Source organism: Pteropus medius, unplaced genomic scaffold, assembly GCF_902729225.1.
Source record: "Pteropus medius unplaced genomic scaffold, Ma_sr-lr_union100, whole genome shotgun sequence".
Taxonomy (NCBI): Eukaryota; Metazoa; Chordata; class Mammalia; order Chiroptera; family Pteropodidae; genus Pteropus; species Pteropus medius.
In genome coordinates, this window is record NW_024351730.1 from 168,892 (window position 1) to 193,731 (window position 24,840).

At 34.1% G+C, this 24,840-nt stretch overlaps 1 protein-coding gene and 1 pseudogene across 2 annotated transcripts in view; both read right to left on the minus strand.

Annotated features, from left to right (window-relative positions):
• SMIM14 (small integral membrane protein 14) overlaps positions 1-24,840 on the minus strand; it is a 66,265-nt gene that overhangs the window by 40,145 nt on the left and 1,280 nt on the right. The window contains exons 2-3 of one of the 2 annotated variants that reach the window (XM_039844991.1): positions 9,477-9,537; positions 7,386-7,495 (exon numbers count right to left, since the gene is read on the minus strand). In XM_039844991.1, the coding sequence (XP_039700925.1) occupies positions 7,386-7,495; positions 9,477-9,504 (138 nt within the window). In that variant the 5' untranslated portion in view covers positions 9,505-9,537. The remainder of the gene's footprint in view (positions 1-7,385; positions 7,496-9,476; positions 9,538-24,840) is intronic. The other variant, XM_039844990.1, reaches the window with a different exon arrangement.
• LOC120588671 (uncharacterized) lies at positions 8,403-8,521 on the minus strand (annotated as a pseudogene).

The following is a 24,840-nucleotide window of genomic DNA, read 5'->3' on the forward strand; positions in this document are numbered from 1 at the left end:
CCGGAATAATGGTGCAAACAGAGAAGACAGAAAAGTGTACACTTGGGGGCAAGAAAAGAAGTTCAGTTATGCAAACATCAAGTGTAAGAGTCTTATTAGTTATCCAAATGGAAATGTTACAACAACAGCCAGGTATACAAAGGTGTGGTATACAAAGGTGTGGAATTCAGGAGCAGCAGCATCATGGCTAGACTAGTTTGCTACGTGACTTCGGCTCTCATCTTGGCACTTACTTTCCCTTTTATCTTATTGATTTTCATGTCAGGTTCTCCAAGATGAGCCACATATCCTTTCAATATGTCCTTTTCTGTTTAAATCAGCCAGAACTTCTATTACTGGCAATAAACAACCTTAACTGATATCATTACTAAGTCATAGAAAGAAGTTAGTTTTAAATAGTGAATGAATACAACTTTATTAAAATGGAAAAGAACTAATGGTAAAATCATAACTGCTCCTAAACCGAATATAGCCTTTGGCAAAGCCCATCTATTTCCACAGAACAGACAAAACTAAACTGCAGCTCTGCATATAACCAATGAGCTAACCATAAATAATCATTAAAATCCTCAAATTTCCCGAGGTTTCTACTTGCTATTTGCATTTCAAATTCTTAGGAATCAATAATACTCTAACCTATAAGGAAACCCAATTACATGAGGACAAAAGTAACAAAAATTCCAAATTAGTACTTGAAATGATTGAGATGTTATTCTATTACAAGGACGAATTAAACATCCAGTTTTAGAAAAATGAGAATAAGTCTGTGCTCTGTCGTCATACTGTAACATAACATTATTACATCTGTGAGTTTCCTGAGCACACAGGCATCTAAGTTCTGGTAGTTATAGCTCATGTAAAAAAATTACACTCTCAGATAAATTGTTTTTAAAATATAGGCTAGGAAGTTAGTTTGAAAGTTCAATGAATATTAACAGGTACTATGAAAAAATATCCTCTGAAGTATAAAAGATAATGGATGCATGAGAAGTAGAGGAGCCTACTATATTACAAAAGGTATTGGTAACATTTAAATGAAAAAATCTGTAATTTTTGTTAAATACCATTTTTCTGATTATAAACTATATCACCACAGAAAATACAGGAAACTATAAAAGAGAATTCTCACCACAATTTCTACAATCCAGAGAGAATACTGTTAATATTTTGGTGTATTTTTTATAGCCTTTTTTCCTATGCACACATACATGGATTGTGTGTATGTATACACAAAAGCAAAACCATACTACTATTTTTATATTCCTTTTTAAATTTCATATAACATATGCATTTCTCTCGTTATATTCTTCAAAGACAATTATTTTAAACATCGGTATAAATTTCCATTATATGAGTGTGATCACATAATCACCTACCTGCTGGTAGACATTTAAGCTGTTTATAACTTTTTACTACTATAAATAATGCTACAGTAAACATGATGCATTAAACTTTGAATTTCTAAATTTAGAAACACTATTTCAAAAGACACTACAAAACATTTAAAAAGCACTTAACAACATCAATAAAGTACATATGGCCCAACAATGCCAACTGATTCTGAATTTAAATTTAAAAAAATATGCATGAATTGAAAATTATAATGCATGATTAAATTTGAACAAATCTCTATCAAACGTAATCAGCAAATTTAACAAATCAAATGAGTTTCTCCTCCCTTCTGAAATCTTCAATACTGCTATCACAGAGAACAAACTGATGATTGCCAGGTAATAGAGGAGTTGAGAGGCTGGGAGAAAAGGGTGAAGGGTTTGAGAAGTACAAATTGGCAGTTACAAAATGGTCATAGGGAGGAATCTTTGAAAATATGGCAGAGTGAGACATGTCCCCAGATCTCTCCCCTTGAAACAACAATAAGCGGAACATCTAAAACTCAACAAAAAACACCCAAACTGCACACCAGCACATCTGAGCATGGGATCTGCGCATAAGACCTACCACAGGTCAGAACCGCGAGTGTCAGGCTATGGACTGGGACAAACAAAACAGATGCCTCTGGCAGCCCCCAGAGCTACCTATAGGAGGAGGGGGAGGGGAGAAGGAGCAGTGAGGTCCCTGAACAGCCCTGCCTGGGAAAGCTGTGAACTCCCCCTAGCTGGCAGCAAGGCCAGTCACCAGGGCAGAAGGCAGAGAAGCGGGACAGCAGAAAAATAACAGTTGAATTTTACCAGCCGAAGTTGCAAAACCGAGGCTGAGACGCAGCCCCCAACCCCCAATCCAGAGGGGTCCTCCCCCCATACCCTCCGAGACCAAACACCGCGGGGCCCCAGGAGCATCTGAACAAACGCTATTGAAACTGTTGCTAACACTGTAAGGAACTAAAACTGAGGGTAGCGAGCGTGAATAAATATCTATTGAAAAATAAAAAGGCATTTTTAAGGCTTTAAATAAAGCACGGATCCAAGAGGCTTAGATGACACCTACCGGAAACCAAAAGAAAAGCACGCTAAAGACAGACATTTATATAATAAATCTTCATTCTCGTAAAAAAGCAAAATACATTTCCATTAATGCCCAGGCAGAGAAAGAGTCCATTTAACACCACGAACAACCAAGGTGACAAGACATCTCAGAAAGAAAAAGAAAAATCTCCAGAAAATAAGCTTACAGACATAGAAATATGGAATTTAAATCACAGAAAATTCAGGATGGTACTTCTGAAAAAACTCAGTGATACCCAAACAAATCATATCAACAATTTCAGGAATTGAAAAAACAACTAGATGAGCAGAGCAAGGAGATTGAAATCCTCAAAAAGAACCATATAGAACTTCTAGAGATGAAAAACACGCGAAAAGATATGAAAAATGAAATAGCAAGCTTGGGAAATAGAGTTGACCAAATGAAGGAAAGGACCAGTGATATCGAAGACGGAAATCTAGAAATAAATCAGAAGGAAGAAGAGAGAAACCAAAGAATGAAAAATAATGAAAGAGAAGTTCAAGAACTAGCTGATACCATCAGGAGAGGAAATATAAGAATAGTGGGCATTATCAAAGGCGAGGAAAAGGAACACGGACTGCAAAGCATTTTCAGACAAATAGCAGATGAGAATTTCTCAACTCTCGAATGAGCTAGAGAGCTTAGAATTCAAGAAGTCAACAGAACACCCAATTATCTCAAACCAAAAAGGCCTTCACCAAGACTAATCATATTAAAATTACCAAAAATCAATGACAAAGACAGAATTCTTAGGGCAGCCAGGGAGAAGAAAATGGTAACTTATAAAGGAAAACGCAATGGATTATCTTCGGTCTTCTTAGTGCAAACCTTAAAAGTCTTAAGAGTCCAGAAGTAAACTCATATTTATATGGGCAAATAATTTTTGAAAAAAATGCCAATAATGCAAAAAATGCCAATAATGCAAAAAAATGCAAATAATTTTTGAAAAAAATGCCAAAAACATACAGTGGAGAATGGAAAGCCTCTTCAATAAATGGTGCTGAGGAAACTGGAAAGCCCCCTGAAAAAGAACAAAACTAGACTGTTGTGTATCACCACACACAAAAATTAACTCAAAATGGATTAAGGACCTGAATAGAAGACCTGAAACAATAAAATGCATAGAAGAAAATATAGGAACTAAACTCAAGAACCTTGGACTTGTAAAGAGGATTTTATGAATTTGACCTCAAAAGCAAGGGAAGTAAAAGCTAAAATAAATGAATGGGACTACATCAAACTAAAAAACTTCTGCTCAGCAAAAGAAATCATCAACAAGGTAAAGAGACAACCATCCGAATGGGAAAATATATTTGCAAGCAACACCTCCAATAAGGGCCTAATATCCAAAATATACAGAGAACTCATATGACTCAAAAACAACAACAAAAAAAAACAAAGGATCTAATCAAAAAATGGGCAGAGGACCTGAACAGACACTTCTCCCAAGAAGACATACAAATGGCCAATAAATATATGAAAAGATGCTCAACATCACTAGCTATTAGGAAAATGCAAATCAAAACCACAATGAGATACCACCTCACACCTGTTAGAATAGCTATAATCAACAGAACAAGTAATAACAAATGCTGGAGAGAATGCGGAGAAAAAGGAACCCTCATACACTGCTGGTGGGACTGCAAATTGGTACAGCCACTGTGGAAAACAGTATGGAGGTTCATAAAAAACTAAGAATTGATCTACCATATGATCCAGAAATCTCTCTACTGGGTATTTACCCCAAACACTTGAAAACACATATCCGAAAAGATATTTGCACACCAATGTTCATAGCAGCATTATTCACAGTGGCCAGGACATGGAAGCAACCAAAAAAGGGAGGGCTCAAATATTCAAATTCGCAAAGGGAAAAGGAGATAAGGCACACGCAGAAGAAAATAGCTGGCAAAAATAGCAGAAGAAAATAGTTATATATATAACTATCCTTTAGATAGTCATAATGGTAACCACACACCAAAGATTCAGAACTGAAGTATATAACATAAAACAAGAACTAGAGGCAAAACCCACAAAAGCCAACCAAAATAAAGAAAACAGAAACACAAGGACAAGGAAGCAATGGAAACACGAAGCTACCAGAAAGCAAAAGATAAAATGGCTATAAGAAGACCTCATAATTCAATAATCACCCCTAATGTAAATGGACTGAACTCACCAATAAAAAGGCGCAGAGTTGCGGACTGGTTCAAAAAACAAAACCCAACCATATGCTGCCTCCAGGAGTCACATCTCAGCTCCAAAGACAAATATAGACTCAAAGTGAAAAGGTGGAAAATAATATTCCAAGCAATGATATTCAGAGAAAAGCAGGAGTAGCGGTACTAATATCAGACGAAATAGACTTCAAGATAAAAAAGGTAAAGAAAGGTACTGAGGGACACTTCATAATGATAAAGGGAATCATGCACCAAAAGACACAACAATTATTAATATCTATCCTCCCAATCAGGGAGCCCTGAAATATGTAAAGCAATTACTAACAGAACTAAAGGGAGAAACTGACCAAAACACTATCGTAGTAGTGGACCTAAATACCCCACTGTCAGATATGGACAGATCATCCAAACAGAAAATCAGTAAGGAAATAACAGCCTTAAATGACACATAGGACCAAACTGGACATAATTGACAGTTACAGAGCCTTCCGTCTCAAAACAACTGCTTATACATTCTTCTCTAGTACACATGAAACATTCTCAACAATCAACTCCACAAGAACACTACTAGAAACAATAAGCAAATACAGAAAAGTCTCTGGATACAAAATCAACATTCAAAAATTCATAGTGTTTCTATACTCTAAAAACGAAGTGTCAGAAAAAGAAGTGGAAACAATAATTCCTTTTGCAATTACAACAAAAAGGATAAAATACCTAGGAATAAATCTAACGAAACATGTGAAGGACCTATATAATGAAAACTACAAGACCCTATTAAAAGAAATCAAAGAAGATACAAAGAAATGGAATGATATTCTGTGTTCTTGGATTGGAAGAATCAACATAGTCAAAATGACCCTATTACCTAAAGCATTATACAGATTTAATGCAATCCCCACCAAATCCAATCAGCACTTTTTAAAGAAATGGAACAAAAAATTATCAGATTTGTATGAAAGCACAAAAGACCCCAAATTGCCAAAGCCATCCTGAGAAAAAGAACGAGGCTGGTGGCATCACTCTGACTGACTTCAAATTACACTAGAAAGCGACAGTAATCAAAACTGCATGGTACTGGTAGCAAAACAAAACAGTCATGGGGATGTAAAGTACAGTATAGAGAATATAGTCAATAATATTATAATAACTATGTATAGTGTTGCTGGGGGGTACTAGATTTATTGGGAGGATCAGTTCATAAGCAATATAAATGTCTAACCACTATGTTGTCCACCTAAAATTATATACAAGTAGATCACCATCAATAATTTATATTATGTGAAAATATCCATCACAGGCTAAAAAATGTGGACTTTTCAAGGATTTGTAATGTACCTTCAAACCAGGATTGCTATAAACATATCCTATCAAGCATGAACTAATGTGGCCATTTTAAAAAAAGAAAGCTAAACATGACCTTCCTGACAATCTACTAAAGAGAATATAAATGTACAGGGCATCATAAAAGTAGGGTTTAGTTTTAGCCATCTCTAAAAAAGCAGCAGACTATTAAAAATTTTTAAAAAGCATGTTACTATATTAAAATAAAAAATGCTATACTAATAAAGAGTTAATAACCCTTTTTAAAAACTGATCTCCTTGGAAAATTTACCACAGTTAAATTACAAGTCTATTTGTTGTTACTAATATCACAGTAATTTGAAAAAAATTTGCCTTGATTTAATTGAATTTAGACACAAAAAGTACCAGCTCTTTAACTTTATAACAGGAGAAACATTTTTTTTAAATATTCTTTCCTCGGACTCATCTATTTTCACTTCAAGTTATCAGACATATGACATTTCCATTATATTGCTATACCAAAAGAGTCTGATTTAATTTTAAGTGATTAGTTTATTGCTCTCCTAAGGCATTCTTACGGATCATAAGTCCTACAATATGCTGATTCTAAAAAAAATACAATTTCCAAGAAACAGACTCTGATCACTATATATAGACATTGAGTCAGCAGAAAACCTTATTAACTAGCAATAATTCAAATATTTGAGAAAATATTTGTATCTGCCTGTATTAACTAGCTAATTATAACATACATCTATACAAGAGCAGTCTAAAACAATAAAATGTTGTTATAATATGTAACACAATAATATACTTTATTGTCAATAATGGTCAAATTTCTCCTCTTCTACATAAAAAGTGTAAAGTATAATACATAAACAGCCAACATATTTGAACTTATAGGTTAGGAAAGTCTTTAAAATGCCACAATTCAAATTTCATAATTCAAATCTCACTACAATCAATTCAATGAGACTATCCAAAGCCTATTATTCAGAAATCTGCCTCTGTCAAATAATTAATTTTAATTTGGAAATGCTTTCTATAGAGATTTTTTATTGTCACGTCATTTGGAGAAGTAGGATTTGAGTCATATAACAGAAACTGACTTCACAGCAATTTATCAGGTAAACAAGCTCCTTACAGCTAATGACTATATGCATTAAGACAGAACAGAAAAAGCTGTACATGAATATGTTACCCACTTATAATGGGGAATTTCACCAACATAAATCTAACATAAAAACAGAAGTCCATTTTTATCTCCAATAAAAGAATTGCTGGCAAGCATTTTAACTATTATGACTTAAACCAATGTGGAATTTCAAATATGAAATACTTTTAGTTTCCATCAGATGAAAATAACCAACATTTTCATAGAAACAGAATGGAAGCGGTACAGTTCAGTTCTGAATAGGACTGTCCTGTTCATCTCACCAGATTGATCAGCCTTCTCATCGCATGTTCATGAGAACACACACATTCACAGGGATCGAATCCACCTTCTGCCATAATTATCCACCTTGATTTAACTTGACTGTTTAAATCTGGGAGGAAGGAAAAAATATTATAAGACTACTATTCAGAGTTACTCTTTCGAGCTATGAAAATTTCAAATATTGTACAGATTCACAATAGTTCTCTCAACCTAGTTCATATTTATGCATGATCTATATCTATAAACTTACTAATTTTATATGATTAATTTACTATATGAATTATGAAACTATACAAATGATTGGCTACCCCTTCTGCCATTTGATTTCCTATAAAATCAGTTAGATGCTCTGTACTGGCCCTACCTGTGAAACTGATAGTGCCAGAGCTCTACTCTGCCTAATTTCTTAATTCTTTAATTTTGTTAGGTACTTCTATGGATTGAATATTTATGTACCACTTAAAACTCCTATGTTGAAGCCTTAATTCCCAATGTGATGTTATCTGGAGGTAAGGCCTTTAGGAGGTGATTAAGTAATAAGAGTAGAGCCCTCATGAATGGAATTAGTGCTCTTAGAGAAAAGATATGAGAGAAATGATCTCTCTTCTCCACCATGTGAAGATACAGAAAGAAGGCATTAGTCTACAAAGCAGAGAGAAGGTCCTTCGCCAATGAAGGTCCTTCGCACCTTGATCATGGACCTCTCAGACTCTAGAACTATGGTATTTTGCCATAGCAACCCAAACAGTCTAAGACAACTTTGCAGCCTTTATCCCACACCAAGAAAACCCTCTGAAAGAAAAAAATGAGTTATGTAAAATGATACCAAGGGTTAAATTCGGGGGAAGGGGGGAGGATGAATTAACATTACTTAAGATGAAATAGCCTGAAAATAGCTGAGGTTTTATTTATTTATTATTTATTTATTTATTTTTAGGCGAGGCAACCCTTGGTTGACCTCACAGATTGCAAGGACCTCGTCAGCTTACAATCCTTTATTTTTTATTTTTTTTTCATGCCTACAGCACCTGGTCTTCCTAGGTAGTCTCCCATCCAAGTACTAATCAGGCCCGACCCTGCTTAGCTTCCGAGATCAGACAAGATCAGGCTTGTTCAGGGTGGCATGGCCGTAGACTGGGAAGGTTTTAAAAAATAAGATTAACAAGCAAGAAGACAAGATGGACTACTATTGATATTTAGGATCAAATAGATCAATGGAACAATTCAGAAATCAACTTAAAGGAACTTAGTTCATTCACTCATTCAAAAAATATTTAGCTGATGAATGGACAAACAAAATGTGCTACACATTAGAAATATAAAAGTGAGCAAAAACTGATATAGTTCTTACCCTAATGGTGTTCACATTCTAATGGTGGAAACAGATACTAATCTAAATACTTTTTAAACTATAATATAAACTTGTAAATACTATAAAAGATAAATGAACCAAAAGACCATAAAGACAACCCACAGAATGAGAAAATATTTACAAATCATATATCTGATAAGGATTTACTATCCAGAATACATAAAAAAACCTCACTAACTCAATTACAAAAACCGCCTAATTTAAAAATGGGCAAAAGTCCTAAACAGACATTTCTCCAAAGATACACAATAAGTAGATGAAAAAAAATGTTCAATGTTATTAATCATTAGAGAAATACGAATCAAAATCACGATACAATTTCACTCCTATTAGGATGACTATAATCAAAAAAATGGAAATATGTGGAGAAATTAGAACCCTCCTTTATTGCTGATGGGATTGTAAAATGGTGTACTCTCTCTGGAAAAGTTTGATGGTTCCTCAAAAAGTTAAACAGATAATATCAATAACCCAGTAATTCCACTTCTAGGCATATACCCCCAAAATTTGAAAATTGAGACTCAACAGATACTTATCTGTTAAAAGGTAGAAACAACCCATATGTCCATCAACTGACGAATGGACAAACGAAATGTAGTATACACATATTATTCAGCCATAAAAAGGAATGAAGTTGATACATGAATGAACCTTGAAAATATTATGCTAAGTAAAATAAGTCAGACACAAAGGACAAATATTGTATGATTCCACTTACATGAAATATCTCCAATAGGAAAATTCATATAGACAGAAAGTAGAATGGTGGTTGCCAGGTGCTGGGGGAGAGGGAAATGGGGAGTTATTGCATAGTAAGTACAGTTTCTTTTTGGCGTGATAAAAGTTTTGGAAATACAGTGGTGACAGTTGCACAACAATGTAAGTGTAACCAATGCCACTGAATTGTATACTTCCCCTCCCCCAAGTTTCATTCCTGAGGTTCTTCTTTTTCATTAACATTATTGGGGTGACACTGGTTAATAAAATCAAATAGGTTTCAAGTGTACAATTCAATAATACATCATACATATATTACATCGTGTTCACCCAAAGTTAAATTTCCTTCCGTCATCTAAAATTTGATCACCTTTACCCCTACTACTTCTCCCCTCCCCAACTTCACTCTGGTAACCACTAATCCACTGTTCATGTCTATGAGTGTTTGTCATGTTTGCTGCTTTCAGTTTTACATGCCACATATGAGTGAAATCATCTAGTTCTCAACTTTTTTTGACTTATTTCACTTAGCATGATAATCTCAAGATCCATCTATTGTCCCAAATGGCAATATTCCATCTTTTCTTATGGCTGAGTAATATCTCATTGTATGTATGTACCTCATTTTCTTTATCCAATTATCCAATTTAAACAACTGAAGGGCATTTCAGTTGTTTCCATGTCGTGGCCGTGAATATTGCTGCTGTGAACATCTAGGTGCATATATCTTTGCGGATAAATGTTTTCAAGTTTTTTGGGTAAATACCCTGAAGAAGGATTGCTGGGTCATATGGTAATTCTATTCTTAGTTTTTTGAGGAACCTCCATACCGTTTTCCATAGTAGCTGTAACAATTTACATTCCCACCAGCAATGTATTAGGGTTCCTTCTCTCCCACAACCCCTCTAATACTTATTACTTGTCCTGTTGATGATAGCCATTCTAATAGGTGTGAGGTGGTATCAGGTGGTTTTGATTTGCATTTCCCTAATAGCTAGTGAAGCTAAGTATCTTTTTGTATATCTGTTGGCCATTTGTATGTCTACTTGGGAGAAGTGTCTGTCCAGGTCCCCTGCCCATGTTTTTAATTGGATTGTTTGGTTTTTTATTGTTGCGTTGTATGAGTTCTTCATATATTTTGAACATTGGGCCCCTATCGGAGGCGTTGTTTGCAAATATCTTCTCCTAGTTGGATAGTTGCCTCTTCTGTCCTATTGATGGTTTCTTTTGCCGTGCAGATTTTTTGATATAGTCCCAATAATTGTATACTTTAAAAAATGGTTAAAATGGCAACATTAAAAAAAAAAAAATCACTCTAGTTGTCCAGCACTGGGAGTCTTGGGGAGAAATAGGGAGTGACTACTAACTGGTATAGGCTTTCTTTTGGGGTGAAGAAAATGTTCTATAATTGATTATGGTGATGGTTACACAACTCCATGAATATACTAAAAGCTATTGCAGTATTGCAGTGTACACTTTAAATGGTGCACTATATGATTTATCGCTCAGTAAAGCTGTTAAATTTTTTTAAAGGTAAATGGTGCCTAGAAAGCGTATATAGGTTCTAAACCTACCTAGGGAGTTAGAGAAGATTTTAACCAAATTAACTCAGAGTTGAAAATGGAAGGACGCACTGGAATACAATAGGGAAAGATGGAGTATAAGGTGTGGGGATTGGATGCTGGAGGGCATTCTAGACACAAAGAGAATAGTGTAAAGACCCTGTAATGAGAAGAAGTATGGAGTAATGGTGGAACTAAAAAAGCCAGTGTGCTGGAATCCAGACAACAAGAAGAGTGGTCTGAAATGAGACCAGATTGGTCAAGGGGCCTGCCATGCAGGGTCTTCTAGGCCATGCTTAACATTAGCTCTTCATCCAAAGAGCAATGTGAAACTCATAAAGGGTTTTATGCTGGTGTGTTTTGAAAAGATCACTTTGACTACACTATGGAAAACTGATAGGAAGAGAAGCTAGAGTCTATATAGGAAGCCTAGTCAAAATGTTCTTTCGATAGGTCAGTGATAATGGTGTCGTTATAAAAATATATAGGCTTGATAACAACATATCAAATCACTTAAGGGAAGACAAACTATTCCAAAAATGGTGTTGGCTCCCTACCCTCATCCTTACACCAAAACCAATTCTAAACACATGAGTGATTTAACTTTTATTAAATGAGGCCAAACATAGAAATAATCAACTATAGCGATTAATTTGAATAATGTCTACAAACTGACCTATGATTTTACTGGAATTTAGAACATGATAAAGGTGCCATTGTAAACCACAGACTATTTAATAAATGTCAAGATAACTGTCTATTATTTTGTTAAAAATTAAAGGATTATATACACATAAAGGACTAGAAGAATATTCATCAAATTGAGTAAGTGGTTAGCTCTGAGGAAGAGAATATAATCTTGGAGACAGACTTTAATTTGGTCAATTTTAAAACATTTTTTATAATGAATATGTACTCATGTATTAAGACTTTTAAAATACAGAAAAAATTTAACTTAAAAAAGTCTCAATGTATAACAAGATAATAGAATACATGTAGAAAGAATAAATCCAAGAAATGATAAAAAGAATCAATAATTTTGACAGCCAAAAATAATAAGTTTCTATAAAACCAAAAATATATCATAAAATAAAGCCAGAATATAAACTTGGAAAAACTCTTGCAGGGTTAATTTCCTTAATTTACGAAGAACTCTAAAAATCAACATGAAAATGGCAACCTAATAGAAAAATGAGCAAAGATCATGTTCATAGGAAAATACAGAGCCAATAAACAAGCACAAAATAGAAGAAATGCAAATCAAAATATCACTTTCATCTATCAGAGGACTGGTGAAAATTAATTTATCTAGTTAATTTGGATATACATATCCAAACAAGCATGCAAAATAATTGTGTGTGTAAAGATGCGCACTGTAACATTTTCTACAGGAGCAATTTTATAATACAAAGTAATTAAATATAGTATCAGTACATCCTATACAGTTGTTGAAAGAATGAGGCATATTTCTATGTAATGATTTGGAGAAATATCAAGTTATACTGAGATGAAATCAAAGTGCAGAACAGTCTGAACAAACCTACTCATCTAATATCTTCTAAGATCTGTTTGCCTGAGATAAGGGGAGGTGTGGGTTAGATGAAGTTGACCCACAGGCAACCTAAGATGAAAAGCCTACCTTTCCAGGAGTAGGAAATACCAATATAAAATGACTACTTCATAGTGTTATTTGAGGCCACTCTGTGCCCATACCATTTTTGAAAATTGATTAGCCTTCATGTTAGAATTATACATATCCAATACAAAAAACCCTGAAAATAAATATAATCCACTCTTATACATAAAGTTCACCTTTGAAAGCCTGTTTTCAACTGTCTTTTCAAATCGTCCATAAGGGGAAAAAAAGGTTCAAACTGTGCTTGTGTGGATATAAGCAAATATCCACTTACAAATTCTGGTCCTTCCTTCCTCCCTATTTCATGCCTCCCCAGGAACAATAAAATGTCGGATGAAATTAGAAGATATTTTATTAAACTGTTTAAAAATTAAATTCAAATACCAAAATGCCTAATCTCTATCCAGTTCTTAGCCTCTTAAAACACATAAATGCTAAGAGAAGTACAGCAGGTCCTCCAATAAAGCTGTTTCGTTGTAATGCTGAGGAAAAAAAAAAAACTGATTCACGGCAGGGGCCACTGTCTATGTGGGGTCTGCACATTTTCCTCATGTCTGCATAAGTGTTCTCTAAGTACTCAGTTTCCTCCCACATCCCAAAGGTGTGCATGTGAAATGGCATGTCTCAACTGTCTCAGTCTGAATGAGTGTGTGTGAGTGTGTGGGGGGGGCACCCTGAGATGGACAGGTGTTTTGTCCAGGGTAGGTTCCCGCCTTATACTCTAATCTGCCAGGAGAAAATCCAGCCACCTTCAACTTTGAACTAGAATAAGTGGGTGAGAAAATAATTATCGTCTTCATTAATCTTTTAAAATTAACCTTAAGTGTCTGTATAGCTCACATTTATTTCAATGTTTAATATTAGAAATGTTTTGGGTCTTTACTTAGAAGTTTGGTGTTTCTGTGACCAGAAATATGCCACAGGAACTTAAATGTTATTTATACCAATTAGTCTGTGTTAAAACTGATTTTTTTGCATGTCATTTCATTTAAAGTCACAGTTTCCAAGAACCTTTCAGTAGCATTAACTGAGGACTTACTGTACTAGCAAACTGACTTTTATAAAGAAAGGGAGATTTGTGTTTATCACCCATAAAAATTGTAAAACACAGCTATTTTTAAATCTTTTTCATCCATTTGATTAAAGAAATTAGATTCTACCACTACCATCACCACCACCACCACCACCCCCACACTAAAAAATACCACAGCTTCTTAAGGGCAGGAACCTGTTTTAGTCACTACTCTGCAAACACTTCCTTCACTACCTAAGCCACAGAAATGAATATTTACTGAATTTTGTCAATGTTTATATTCGTTGTATTTATATATGCCAGGAACATGTAAATCAACTTGAATTTTAAAGTATTATATATATCAGTTTTAATTAGCCTCCAGGAAAAAAAGAGAAAATGTATTTATAAATAGGACATTCCTCAACAGTGTTATGCTTCTATGGAACTTTCTTCATGTAAACTTGAGCTGTTTTAAGTACTATTCAGTTAACAGTTTCCACTTAAAATTACTTGTTTTTTTTTAAATAGAATGGAAGCAGTTCTCTTTTGGCTAGGACCTCAGAACAAATGTCAATGCACACTGGCACTAGAGCAAAAAACATAAGCAATCCTACCTCACATTTAAATCCCTTGGTGTCCAGAGACATTAAGAAGCTGTTCTATCCAGGGCAAGACAGACCAGGGTTACTAAATCAGAATCAGCCTAGAAGAGTCATTTTACAAAGAGTAATTTAAAACAATATTTTTGCCTTTCATGTTTCAGAGGAGTTGTTCACCACCCCAACACATATCCCTAATGTGAGAACAATGTTAAATAATACCAAAGACATGGGCTTGACTTTGGAAACAAACAATTTTACTGAGACTGGCTGCAAAAAGCCTGTTATAAAAATATGAATAATGTACTGAAAAAATTCAAAATAATCCAGAGGAGGAGGGAGAGGAGTAAATATAGGTATGATGAAATAGATTAAATAAAACTAGCCATCAGTTGATAATTATTGAAGTTCGGTGATAGGTACTGAGGAGTTCCTACACAAATTTACTTTTTTATATTTTGAAATTTTTCTTTATTGAATTTATAAATCAGTATTTTCCTATTATAATTAATATTTGTAAGAGCAATCTGACTCTATGCCTAAATTAAGCAACACGTTATTGGTGGCTTTTTATGCAGCATAAAGGACAAAACAAGGGCACACATCTAAAGCTCTCAAACCATCCACTCCTAAACAACTCTTACCATAGAAAAGCAGTGAAATAGCAGTCTGTACGTTGGGAGGGCAAATAAAATTCCCCATAGCCCTCAGATCCAGGTCATTTCCTCCATCCACTACAACTAACAAACCTTTCCTGGTAGAGTTCAGCTGTGTGATAAGTCAGCTGCGTCATCCTCTTTCTGCATGTGCTGAACGAATTTTCCAGTACTGGTAACCAATTTCTTGTCTGCTGCTAGAACTTTAAACAGTCCTGCTCATAACGGGTGGGTTTAATTCACCTTTCAGGAGTCATTTAATTGCCTGCTTATAACTTTGGAAAAGGTGAAAAAATAGAGACCGTAGTTTCACTACAGTATATTTTCTAGAATTATGCCATGAAACTACATGCTTATATGTAGGGTTGATTCCTTGGAAAATAAACTTCTCAAACATGATTCTTAATTAGGCAAAACACTCTCGGTAGGAAACAGTGAAACAGCAAAGTTATCAGTGCTATATATTTTTATCAGATCATTTGGTATTAGTGGTATTCCCAGAAGTACACAGAGTTAAATGGAAAATGTCAACTTTCTCATTTCTCTCCCCAATTCTCCCCTCTTTTCCCAGAGATACTACAGTCAACAGTTCAGTGTGACTACTTCTAGGTCTTTTTATATGTATTTACACCCTTAGAAATATATAGACACATATATCATTTCAATGGGTTTTATCATCTTATTCATGTTCTGCAACTTATACACGTTCTGTAACACAAAAGCCTTAGAGACCTTTCAATACACAGAGCTCTACTTCATTGTTTTTAATGGCTACATACTACTCCAAAACATAAACATGCAATTTTAACATTCCTTTAATAGAGATTACTTATGGTCTTTCTGTTTTTTTGTTAACATAATGTTGCAACAAACGTCTTTGTGCCCATATTTCTGTAAGACAGATTACAAAAAGTGAAATCTCTAGGTCTTAAAGGCATTCACAGAGAAGGTAACTTTATAGTAGAGAAATCTAGCAAACACTACCTTAACCAAAAGATCGAGGTAAACATTAGTGATAAGTCATGTTGATACCATATACCTCTTGATATGATGTGATGAGAAAGGCACTTCACTTCTGTGGTGTTCTTCCCAAAAACAATGACACTAAGTCAAAACATGAGAAAAATAATCAAACCCAAATAGAGGGGAATTCTACAAAATATCTAACCAATACTCCTCAAAACTGCCATGGACATCAAAAACAGGGAAAACCTACAAAGATCAAAGACCAGAGGAGACAAAGTTAGACTAACGCTACTTCTAGGTGATCCTAGGAAAGTCCTTATAAATGATAAAAAGAAATAATTACTGATATTTTACTTGTTAGTAATACTGGGTAATGTACTATATATCCACAATCATCCAGTGTTCTCCAGAAATTTTTGGGATCACCCTCCCTGTAACTCTACCAAGAGGTTTATAAATTACTTTTGATTTGAGGCAGAGCTAAGCATTTGTCCTTCTGCGCAAGCATTCAACCCCTTTATATTTTATTATTTGGAGTCTCTGGCCCCTGTTGCCCTGGCTCCAAAGTGGTCCCAACACACTCAGAATCAAGAAAAGACATCTGGATGCATACTATAGCTAGAATGGCAAGCAGAAAAAAGGTAGAGAGAAGAGAGGAATAAGATATAATATTACAACCTAATACATGAGAAATCAACTTTTCTTTCTAGAATTTTCTGAACATGCCAACCATAAAATGCATTTATGTATATTTGCATATCAAAACTTGAGTCACAAATAAATGAGGAAGGAATCAATAGTTCAATAAATGGTCCTAGGAAAACCTGCTAGCAATTAAGAAGGAAGACCCATCAGCAATTCTAGAAGACAATTTAGGTGAATATTTACTTGACCTTCGTGGAAGAACTTTCTAAAGATAACAAACAATGGAAAACATGAACAAATTTACAACATAAGACTGTTTACATAGAAAAAAAATTTTTTAATCAAAAGAATTAGGGAATAAAGCACATTCCACTAATATAGAGAGCAAAGACATCTTAACAACAGAGCATATGCAGATTCTTAAATAGACTGCATTTGAGATTACAAACTATAACCTTTATGGCAATATGAATCCATAAGTTAAAAAATGTTCATGCCTTCTGAATAATTCCACTTCTAAGATTCTATTTTAAAAAAAAAACTAAGATGTACAAAGATGGTTATCATAGCTTTGTAATAGTGAAAAATCAGAACAATCTAAATATCTGGCTGAAAACAAATGTTTAAATTATGATACAAAGTATGAAGTATTATGCAGCCAAATGTTTCATTTTCCTTCATGACATGGGAAAATGATCAAAACACAATGTTAAAGTACACGAAGTAGGATATAAAAATAAGCATAGTGCATGCACATAAGTTTAAAAAGCAAAGGAAAACACACACTAGGAAAAGCTGAAAGAAAACATACCAAAACTTTAACATCAGTTATCCCTCAGTGACATAATTTTACTTTTTACTTTGTGCATTTTTCAAATATTATATAATTATCATATATCAACTCTTATAATCAGGAAAAAAAAATTGGATGCAGCAGCTAAATCCAGGAAAACTAACTCAGATTTTTCAATAAATAAATGGCAAAAAGTATATAAATAAAACTTTAAGAGATAGCAGGGATATGGTTACAGTTTCAGAGATTTAAGAGATATTAATCAAATGCCCTATATAGACCTTGTTTGAATCCTGATTCAAACAAACTAGGGAAAAGGACATTTATGGAAAAACCAGGAACTTTGAACATTGACTGGATTAAGTGACATTTAGCAATTACTAATTTTTTTAACAGAACTACAATGTCAATTATCACATCTAAAAAGTCCTTATCTCTGAGAGAATCCACTATTTTCAATTAAAGAAATATAATGCCTGAGATCTAGCTGACAATAATCCTGCAAAGAGGGGAGGTACAGACAAAACAGCCATGCATTGAATAACTGTTGAAGCCAGTTGGTAGGTATACAGGGATTCATTATACTATTCTACCTTTTAGTTCTAAAAATTTCAAACATACTTGTTTTTCTTACTACATTTTTATAGAAAAACACAAAACAAAAATCCCTCCACTTTCCCCTCAATGCAAACACAGGGCTCTTCTAGGGAAAGCAGAGATAACCACAGCTGATTCAAGGTCAGAGGATGAAAACTATTTTTCTATTGTGATTTTAAGAAGGTGATTTATGATGAATGAAATCACCTTTTCAAATACCCAGCCAAATCTTTACAGTGATCTAGAGCAACATCAAAAATCTTTCCATTTAAAAAATAAAAAATAAAAACCCACAACAAGAGAGTAAAATACAAGTAACAATTTAGAATGTACGCAATTCGTTTATATAAAACACAATGAAATGGGGAACTCAGAAGAAGCATTTATCTATAAAGAATCAATTCTATCAATTAGAGCTCCAAAGTTATAAAACCAAGGAAGTGAATCGTATGCCAGAAACTGCTGGAACTGGCCCTAGGACATTCAGGGAGCCTATATTTGAGTTTGCTATTTTTAACCAAATTTCCAATATATCACAGAGGTAATTACCTCTAAAAAGAATATTTTTCTAGAAATAGCTTTCTGACCTCAAGTTTTTACACAGTAGCCAATTAGAAAACTGATCAAATGAAGAGAGATATCCTAAAACTCTGGCTACCTTTCATTTTAACAGAGAGAACAAAATATTTGTCTATTAATTCCAGTATTACTATGATATTATACTCTATACCAATGTACTATAATAAGTTATTGGGATTACTTTTATCAGATGACCCAACATCTCACATACAAAACTTCTTTGCAACATATTAATTTGCTTTACTCTTTTATCAGAAACAGATCTCAAAGATATGTATAAGTGAATCATAGTTTATTATTAACTTACTACTTTCACATCCTAACAACCACCCTTCTGACAAAATCAATTTAAAATGAGAAAAATAGGTTCGGATAAGCTAGCAATTTGACCATGATGACACATCTGGTATGAGACAGACCTTGGACAGGAAGTCACAATGTAAATTCCTGACTAGGACTCATTCCACATCTGTCGGATATGACCAACCATGCTAGCTATATCTGTTTCACCCCTATAAAGACAACTTTAGAGCAGTACAAAAATTAAGTAACTGTTGACTTTCTATTACTTTTTACTAATGGCATACTTTTCTCTCAAACTACATTTGCATCTCTGATGGGAAGTGGGCAAGGAAAGGATGCAGACTCAAACTCAAATCAATCAACTATTAATTGTTAAAAACTGTACTAAAGCAACACCTGGGGGAAGTTAAAGACATTTAAAAATTTTTAATGTTGAAATAAACCCCATTATCTACCCCAAATATCAAAATTCTCTGTGCTTAAGAGTTAAGGCTCCCTGAATTCTATCATGACATTTTAAAAAATTCAAATTAATAGCCAAGCAATTATACTTACAAATTCCTTATAATATCCCCTAGACTGATACATTAAGGTAATCCTATATTATTCCATCTAGGTAGCTATTTATAAGATTAAAATATAATAAAAACCACCTCTGAAATTCTTATATTTTTACAGAATAACAAAAAGCTTAATACTGTGCCACTCTTTCAGAGAGCATACTATTCAAGAGGAAGAGACTAAAGCAAGCCAGAAAAAAATGACAACAAAATGTTTATTTTCTATGGGGCAGAAAGGGAATGCATAGAGGAAACAAGGTAAGCGTGACCAGGAGACCTATGCAAGGTATCACTCTATAAATCAGGTATAGATTAGAGCAAGGGTCCCCAAACCCTGGGCCACACCGACCAGTACTACTAGTCTGTAGCCTGTTAGGAACTAGGCTGCACAGCGGGAGGTGAGCAACAGGTGAGTGAGCAAAGGTGAGTGAGCAAAGGTGAGTGAGCAAAGCTTCATCAGTATGTACAGCTGCTCCCCTGTGGTAGCATCACCGCCTCAGCTCCACCTCAGATCATCAGACAGTAGATTCTCATTGGAACACTGGTCCCTGGTGCCAAAGAGGTTGGGGACCTCTGGACTAGAGGATGCAAAGTCTTCATTTACTCGTATTTAACAAATCACAACTTCACAAGTGGTACTATTAATACTTTGAGAATGCAGCAGTTCTCACTCACTCATTTAAAGAAGAAGGAACTGAGGCCCAGCGAGTTCCAGTGACTTCCCTTAAGTCAGGCAACAGAGATGGAATTCAAATCCACTTCTTCTCTCACTTCTCCTTTCCTGAAAAGGATATTGCTAACAAGTCCTCAGAGGACTAATTAATTAGAAGAGTTCTGAGGATATAGAAGAAATAAAAAGTAGCCCTTACCTACTTGGCAATCAAGTTAATTATTAATTATAATTAATTCATATGATATAATTATGTGCCAATGTAATTAGCCAAAATAAATGTCACAGCTAAATGACTTCTGTGATAACCTCTCGGGACAAAGCTTGAACTCAATTTAAAACTATAAATTCTGCATTGCTTTTAAAATTAAATTCAACTCTTTGGAAACGTGTGTATTTTTCTGTTATTAACTTAAATTTTAAAAGCACTGCACCTGTAATACTTGTCAATGAATGCAGTCAAACAAAACCCAGCTTCATTCCATAGTTTTACAAAGCTGAGACTCAATCTGTGCTTTGACCTAAATTTAAAAAATGAAAATTCAGTATGAAAATAAGCAACAAGGTAATTTTCTCCAAAACAAAAGCAAATGAAGTTTAAAATGTTGTAAACAAAATATAAACCCTACTATGCGCCTAAAAATTGGTTTTAATTTAAAAAAATAAACACGTTTCCACAGACTTGAATTTAATTTTAAAAGCAATACACAATTTATAGTTTTAAAATTCAAACACAAAAGGTTAAAAAAAAATAAAATAAAACTGCAAAAGTTAAAGGTACTCTCCTTAGAGGCAATCTCTATTAAAAACCTAAATGTAAATTTTCTAGGCATTGCAGGTATATGTATGCTATATATATTTGTTGAATTATGATTAAAATCACTACATTTCAAATAATTAAAATGTCTTAAATATGACTTGTTTTTTAATTAAACAGGTTGTTCTAATCTTCAGAGCTTGGGTTAACTATTTAAAGCCATAGTTCATCACAATATTTATAACAGTAAAAACAGGAAACTACATTCATGTCCAAAATTAAATCAGCTTATTCAAAATCTTATTAAATGTTAAAATCAAGTTTAGAAAGTTTCTAAGGCCACAGTAAAAAGCTCGTTAAGTTAAACAAACAAAAAAATTAGGATACAAGTTTATGTGGGTATTACATCTCACTTAAACCAAAGATGAATTAAAAAAAAAAAAGACCAGAAGGAAATACAAGCACAGAGATAACTTCTGAATGAGTGGATTATATTTTATTGTTGTTGTTTGCTCTGTATATTACTATCCTTTGCAGCTTTGCTACAAGGATGTCTTGTATTTAAAAGGGGGGGATGCTATTAGAAATACATATCCAATTCAAGTTTAAATAGAACAAAACAATTCACGAAGATAGTTCTACCAGCATATTCTATCAGCTAAAACAAGTAGGTTTACTTAATATAACTCTCATGATTCTGTAAGACAAAAAGACTAGTCAACATTGTTGTAGTATAAAGTACATGAGCTTTGGAACAATTGGGTTTGAATCCCAACAGTACTAGTGGCTTTACCTTGAGCAACTTACCTAACTAACCAGAGCCTGTTTCCTCCAATGTAAATTAGGCATAACAATATCTGACTTGGAGCGCAGATGTGTCAGCTAAACATAAGTAGTAAATGCATTATTGATATTCAAGCAGATAATTGTTAATTTCAGAATCAAATTATTTTCAGCCTTCTTTCAAAATGGCTTTGAAAGTGCTTAAACTGTTCTTTACCTAACTGCAGTTTCTACTGATATGTGCCCAACTATAGAAACAACCATTCATTCATATGGTCAGTATATGTTCTGTGAGCCAGAACATGAATATGCATATAAACACATACCAAAAGAATACTTTTACTTATAAGCCTGTAGTAGTAATTGCCTAAGAAGTTTTACAATCTTAAAAAATCCTAATATAAATTACAGTGTAATAAAGAGTCAGGAGCACTTACTTTTCTGCAAAATCTTCATAACCCATATACAAATATATCGCTATTTGTCATCACCAATTTACACAATTTATTGTCTTGTATTGAGATTTTTGTTCGAAGTCTTATTAATTATGTGGGAAAAGATTATTATATATAATTCCTTTCAGCAATGTACTGTTTTTTACAAGTACAGAATAAAGTTGGGATTTTTCTTCTTTTATTTATTCTATCAACAAGCCTACTGATTGCTTCATTGGTAATCCCTGACCTCATGGCACCCCCCCAATCGAAAAAAGTAGATAGCCACAGACAATTAAATATGGAAGGTAAAATGATGTCACACACAGCTATTTACATAAGCCCAAGGTGAGTTAAGATAGAACTCTGGTAAAGGTCATATGCGACCTGTACCTCTATAGACAAATAGTTAGGTTTAAAGACTCTGTAGAAAGAAAATAAAGACAACCTGTATTTCTCTGGGTTAAGTCCCTCTACAAAAAAAAAAAAAATCAATGCATCAAATTTAACATTTTTTTCCTACTCATTTGGAAAGGGATCTTGTAGTGAGAAATTTATTCAGTTTATGAATGATCCAACGGTAGTCCAAATAGTAAAACACCCAAATCAATAGAGAAAATGTGGGAAAAATCCAAATGACTGTACAAGCACGCAGAAAGTGTTAGATGGGTTTTTGGTGCGTGGAATGCAAAGTAATGCACAGGAAGGAGGAAATACTCCAAATTTACTTTAAGCCTGGTAAACTGAGCACTCAATACAACAAAGCGAAAAGACCTAAGAGTTTGTTTCTTGAGGTCATCTCCCAGTCACGCAACTTCAGGTAAAAAGACCAACAAAACAATGGACTTCGTTAAGGATAGGATTAGAAATGAAGAGAAAATACTACTTTGCCCTTAACAAAAACCATGGCCTACCAAAACCAAAGTATTGTACTTTAGAGGCAACAGGGTATAGCGATTAAGAAAACAGATAGGTTCAAGTCCAACTTTCTGTCATTTACTTTGTCTCAGTTCTTTCCTTTGTACAATGGGAGTAGGAATACCTACATGTGAGTTGCTCTACAGTTAAATGAAAAACATGTAAAAACTTTTTAGTTCAGTACCTGACACATACAGTGTTCCCCAAAACGGTAGCTATCATTACCAATATAAAGAAGCAATCTCCCAGAGAAAAGTCATTCAAATATTAAGACATTCTTAAACTCCGATGTGCATTAAAATCACCTAAAGAACTTGCTGAAAATGCAGATTCCTGGGACCCATTCCTCCTAAGGATTAATTCTACAGGTCTAAAGTAAAATGTGGCCCAAACATCAAGAATTATTGAAGTAAGAGAATCAAGGCATTGTCCTATAAAAAGAAGCTGAAAACTAGCATTCTTCCATAGAAAGAATTGCTCTAAAACAGACAATACATTCAAGAGGAATACCCACGTAAGAGATGGTAATAGTTGGCAAAGGTGGTAGCAGTAGAGACGGTAAGAAGTGGACAAATCTAGAATATATATTGAACATCATAATTTAAAGCAAATCAAGAAAAAGAACTAAGTCACATAATGAATAGTAAACACCTGGGACTAATTACCCAAGAGATACAGGATGAAAATCGAGATTTAAAGGTTTTAGGTAAGTCTGTGATTAACAAAAACCCAAATGGGTTATGAACACATTTAGGATACTTTGTAGTGTACTCATTCTTTGAAGTTGAGGTGAGGGGGACGTTTCCTTCTCTTTTGGCATCAGCCATAAAGCACTGGCCTATAGAGGCAAACATCCAAGACCCAATGTTAATGTAGCATATTGAGTGTGATTCATAAAGTAAAATCTTTCAGGACCTTACTGCTGCAGGCCTGGACAGCTGGTCAGCATTGGGAGCATAATGTAGCTATGGAATAGAACTAAACCTCTACCTAAATCGAATCACTAAAATTAGCAAAATCTTTTTTAACTTGCATGTTGTCAATTCAGTCTATTCTGTGTCTGCTTTCCCAAGAGTTAAATAAGAGAAGCTTTACTTTGCCATGCAATGAATATTAATTTCTTAAATATTACAATATCATCATAGCTATTTGGGAGGAAATTGTTTAAAACCACAATTTTTATTGATTGGCAAAAAGTATTCCCTTAAAGTTAAGGTCCAAAAGTCCATATCTGAAAAAACAGGTTACAGAAAAGCATATGTAGTATGATGCCATTTTTGTATAAAAATCCATAAATGCAAAAAGAAGTCTGGAAGGATATAAACTGCTGCTAACACTTTGGTGATCTCTGAATGGCAAGAATATTGATTTATATTCTTCCTTTTTGCTTATCTGCTTTAATCAACATTTCCCCCCAATTATCACAAATTATTTTGTATAAACAAAAATATTCAGTTATAGATTAGCATAAAAGGTAAAAAAAAAAAAAGAACTTGAAGAATACAATTTCATTTGTCTAAATCGGTAGGACTCCAACTGTGGGATTAAGAAAAAAAAGCTCAACTGCCCACAAAGAAGAAACATGTTCCACACAAGAACAAAACTTTCAAGGGGGTAGTCTAAATTCATAAGAACTGGATTTGATAAAGAACAATCAATTAGCACATACTTCTGTTTTTCTTTCTTGCCGCTTACCAAAGAAACACCTCAATAAATGAATTCTCCGGGGGAAAAAAATGTTCTTTTTAAAAACCAAGTTAGGACAAAAAGGAGGTTCGGTCTTCAGATTTCCTTAGTGCCTTCGAGGGACGCAAAGCGTAGCAGGCCTCAGAACGGGCTATAACAGAGGAATCTGCATCGCCTGTCACTTGAGGCAGAAGGGACAGAAGCTT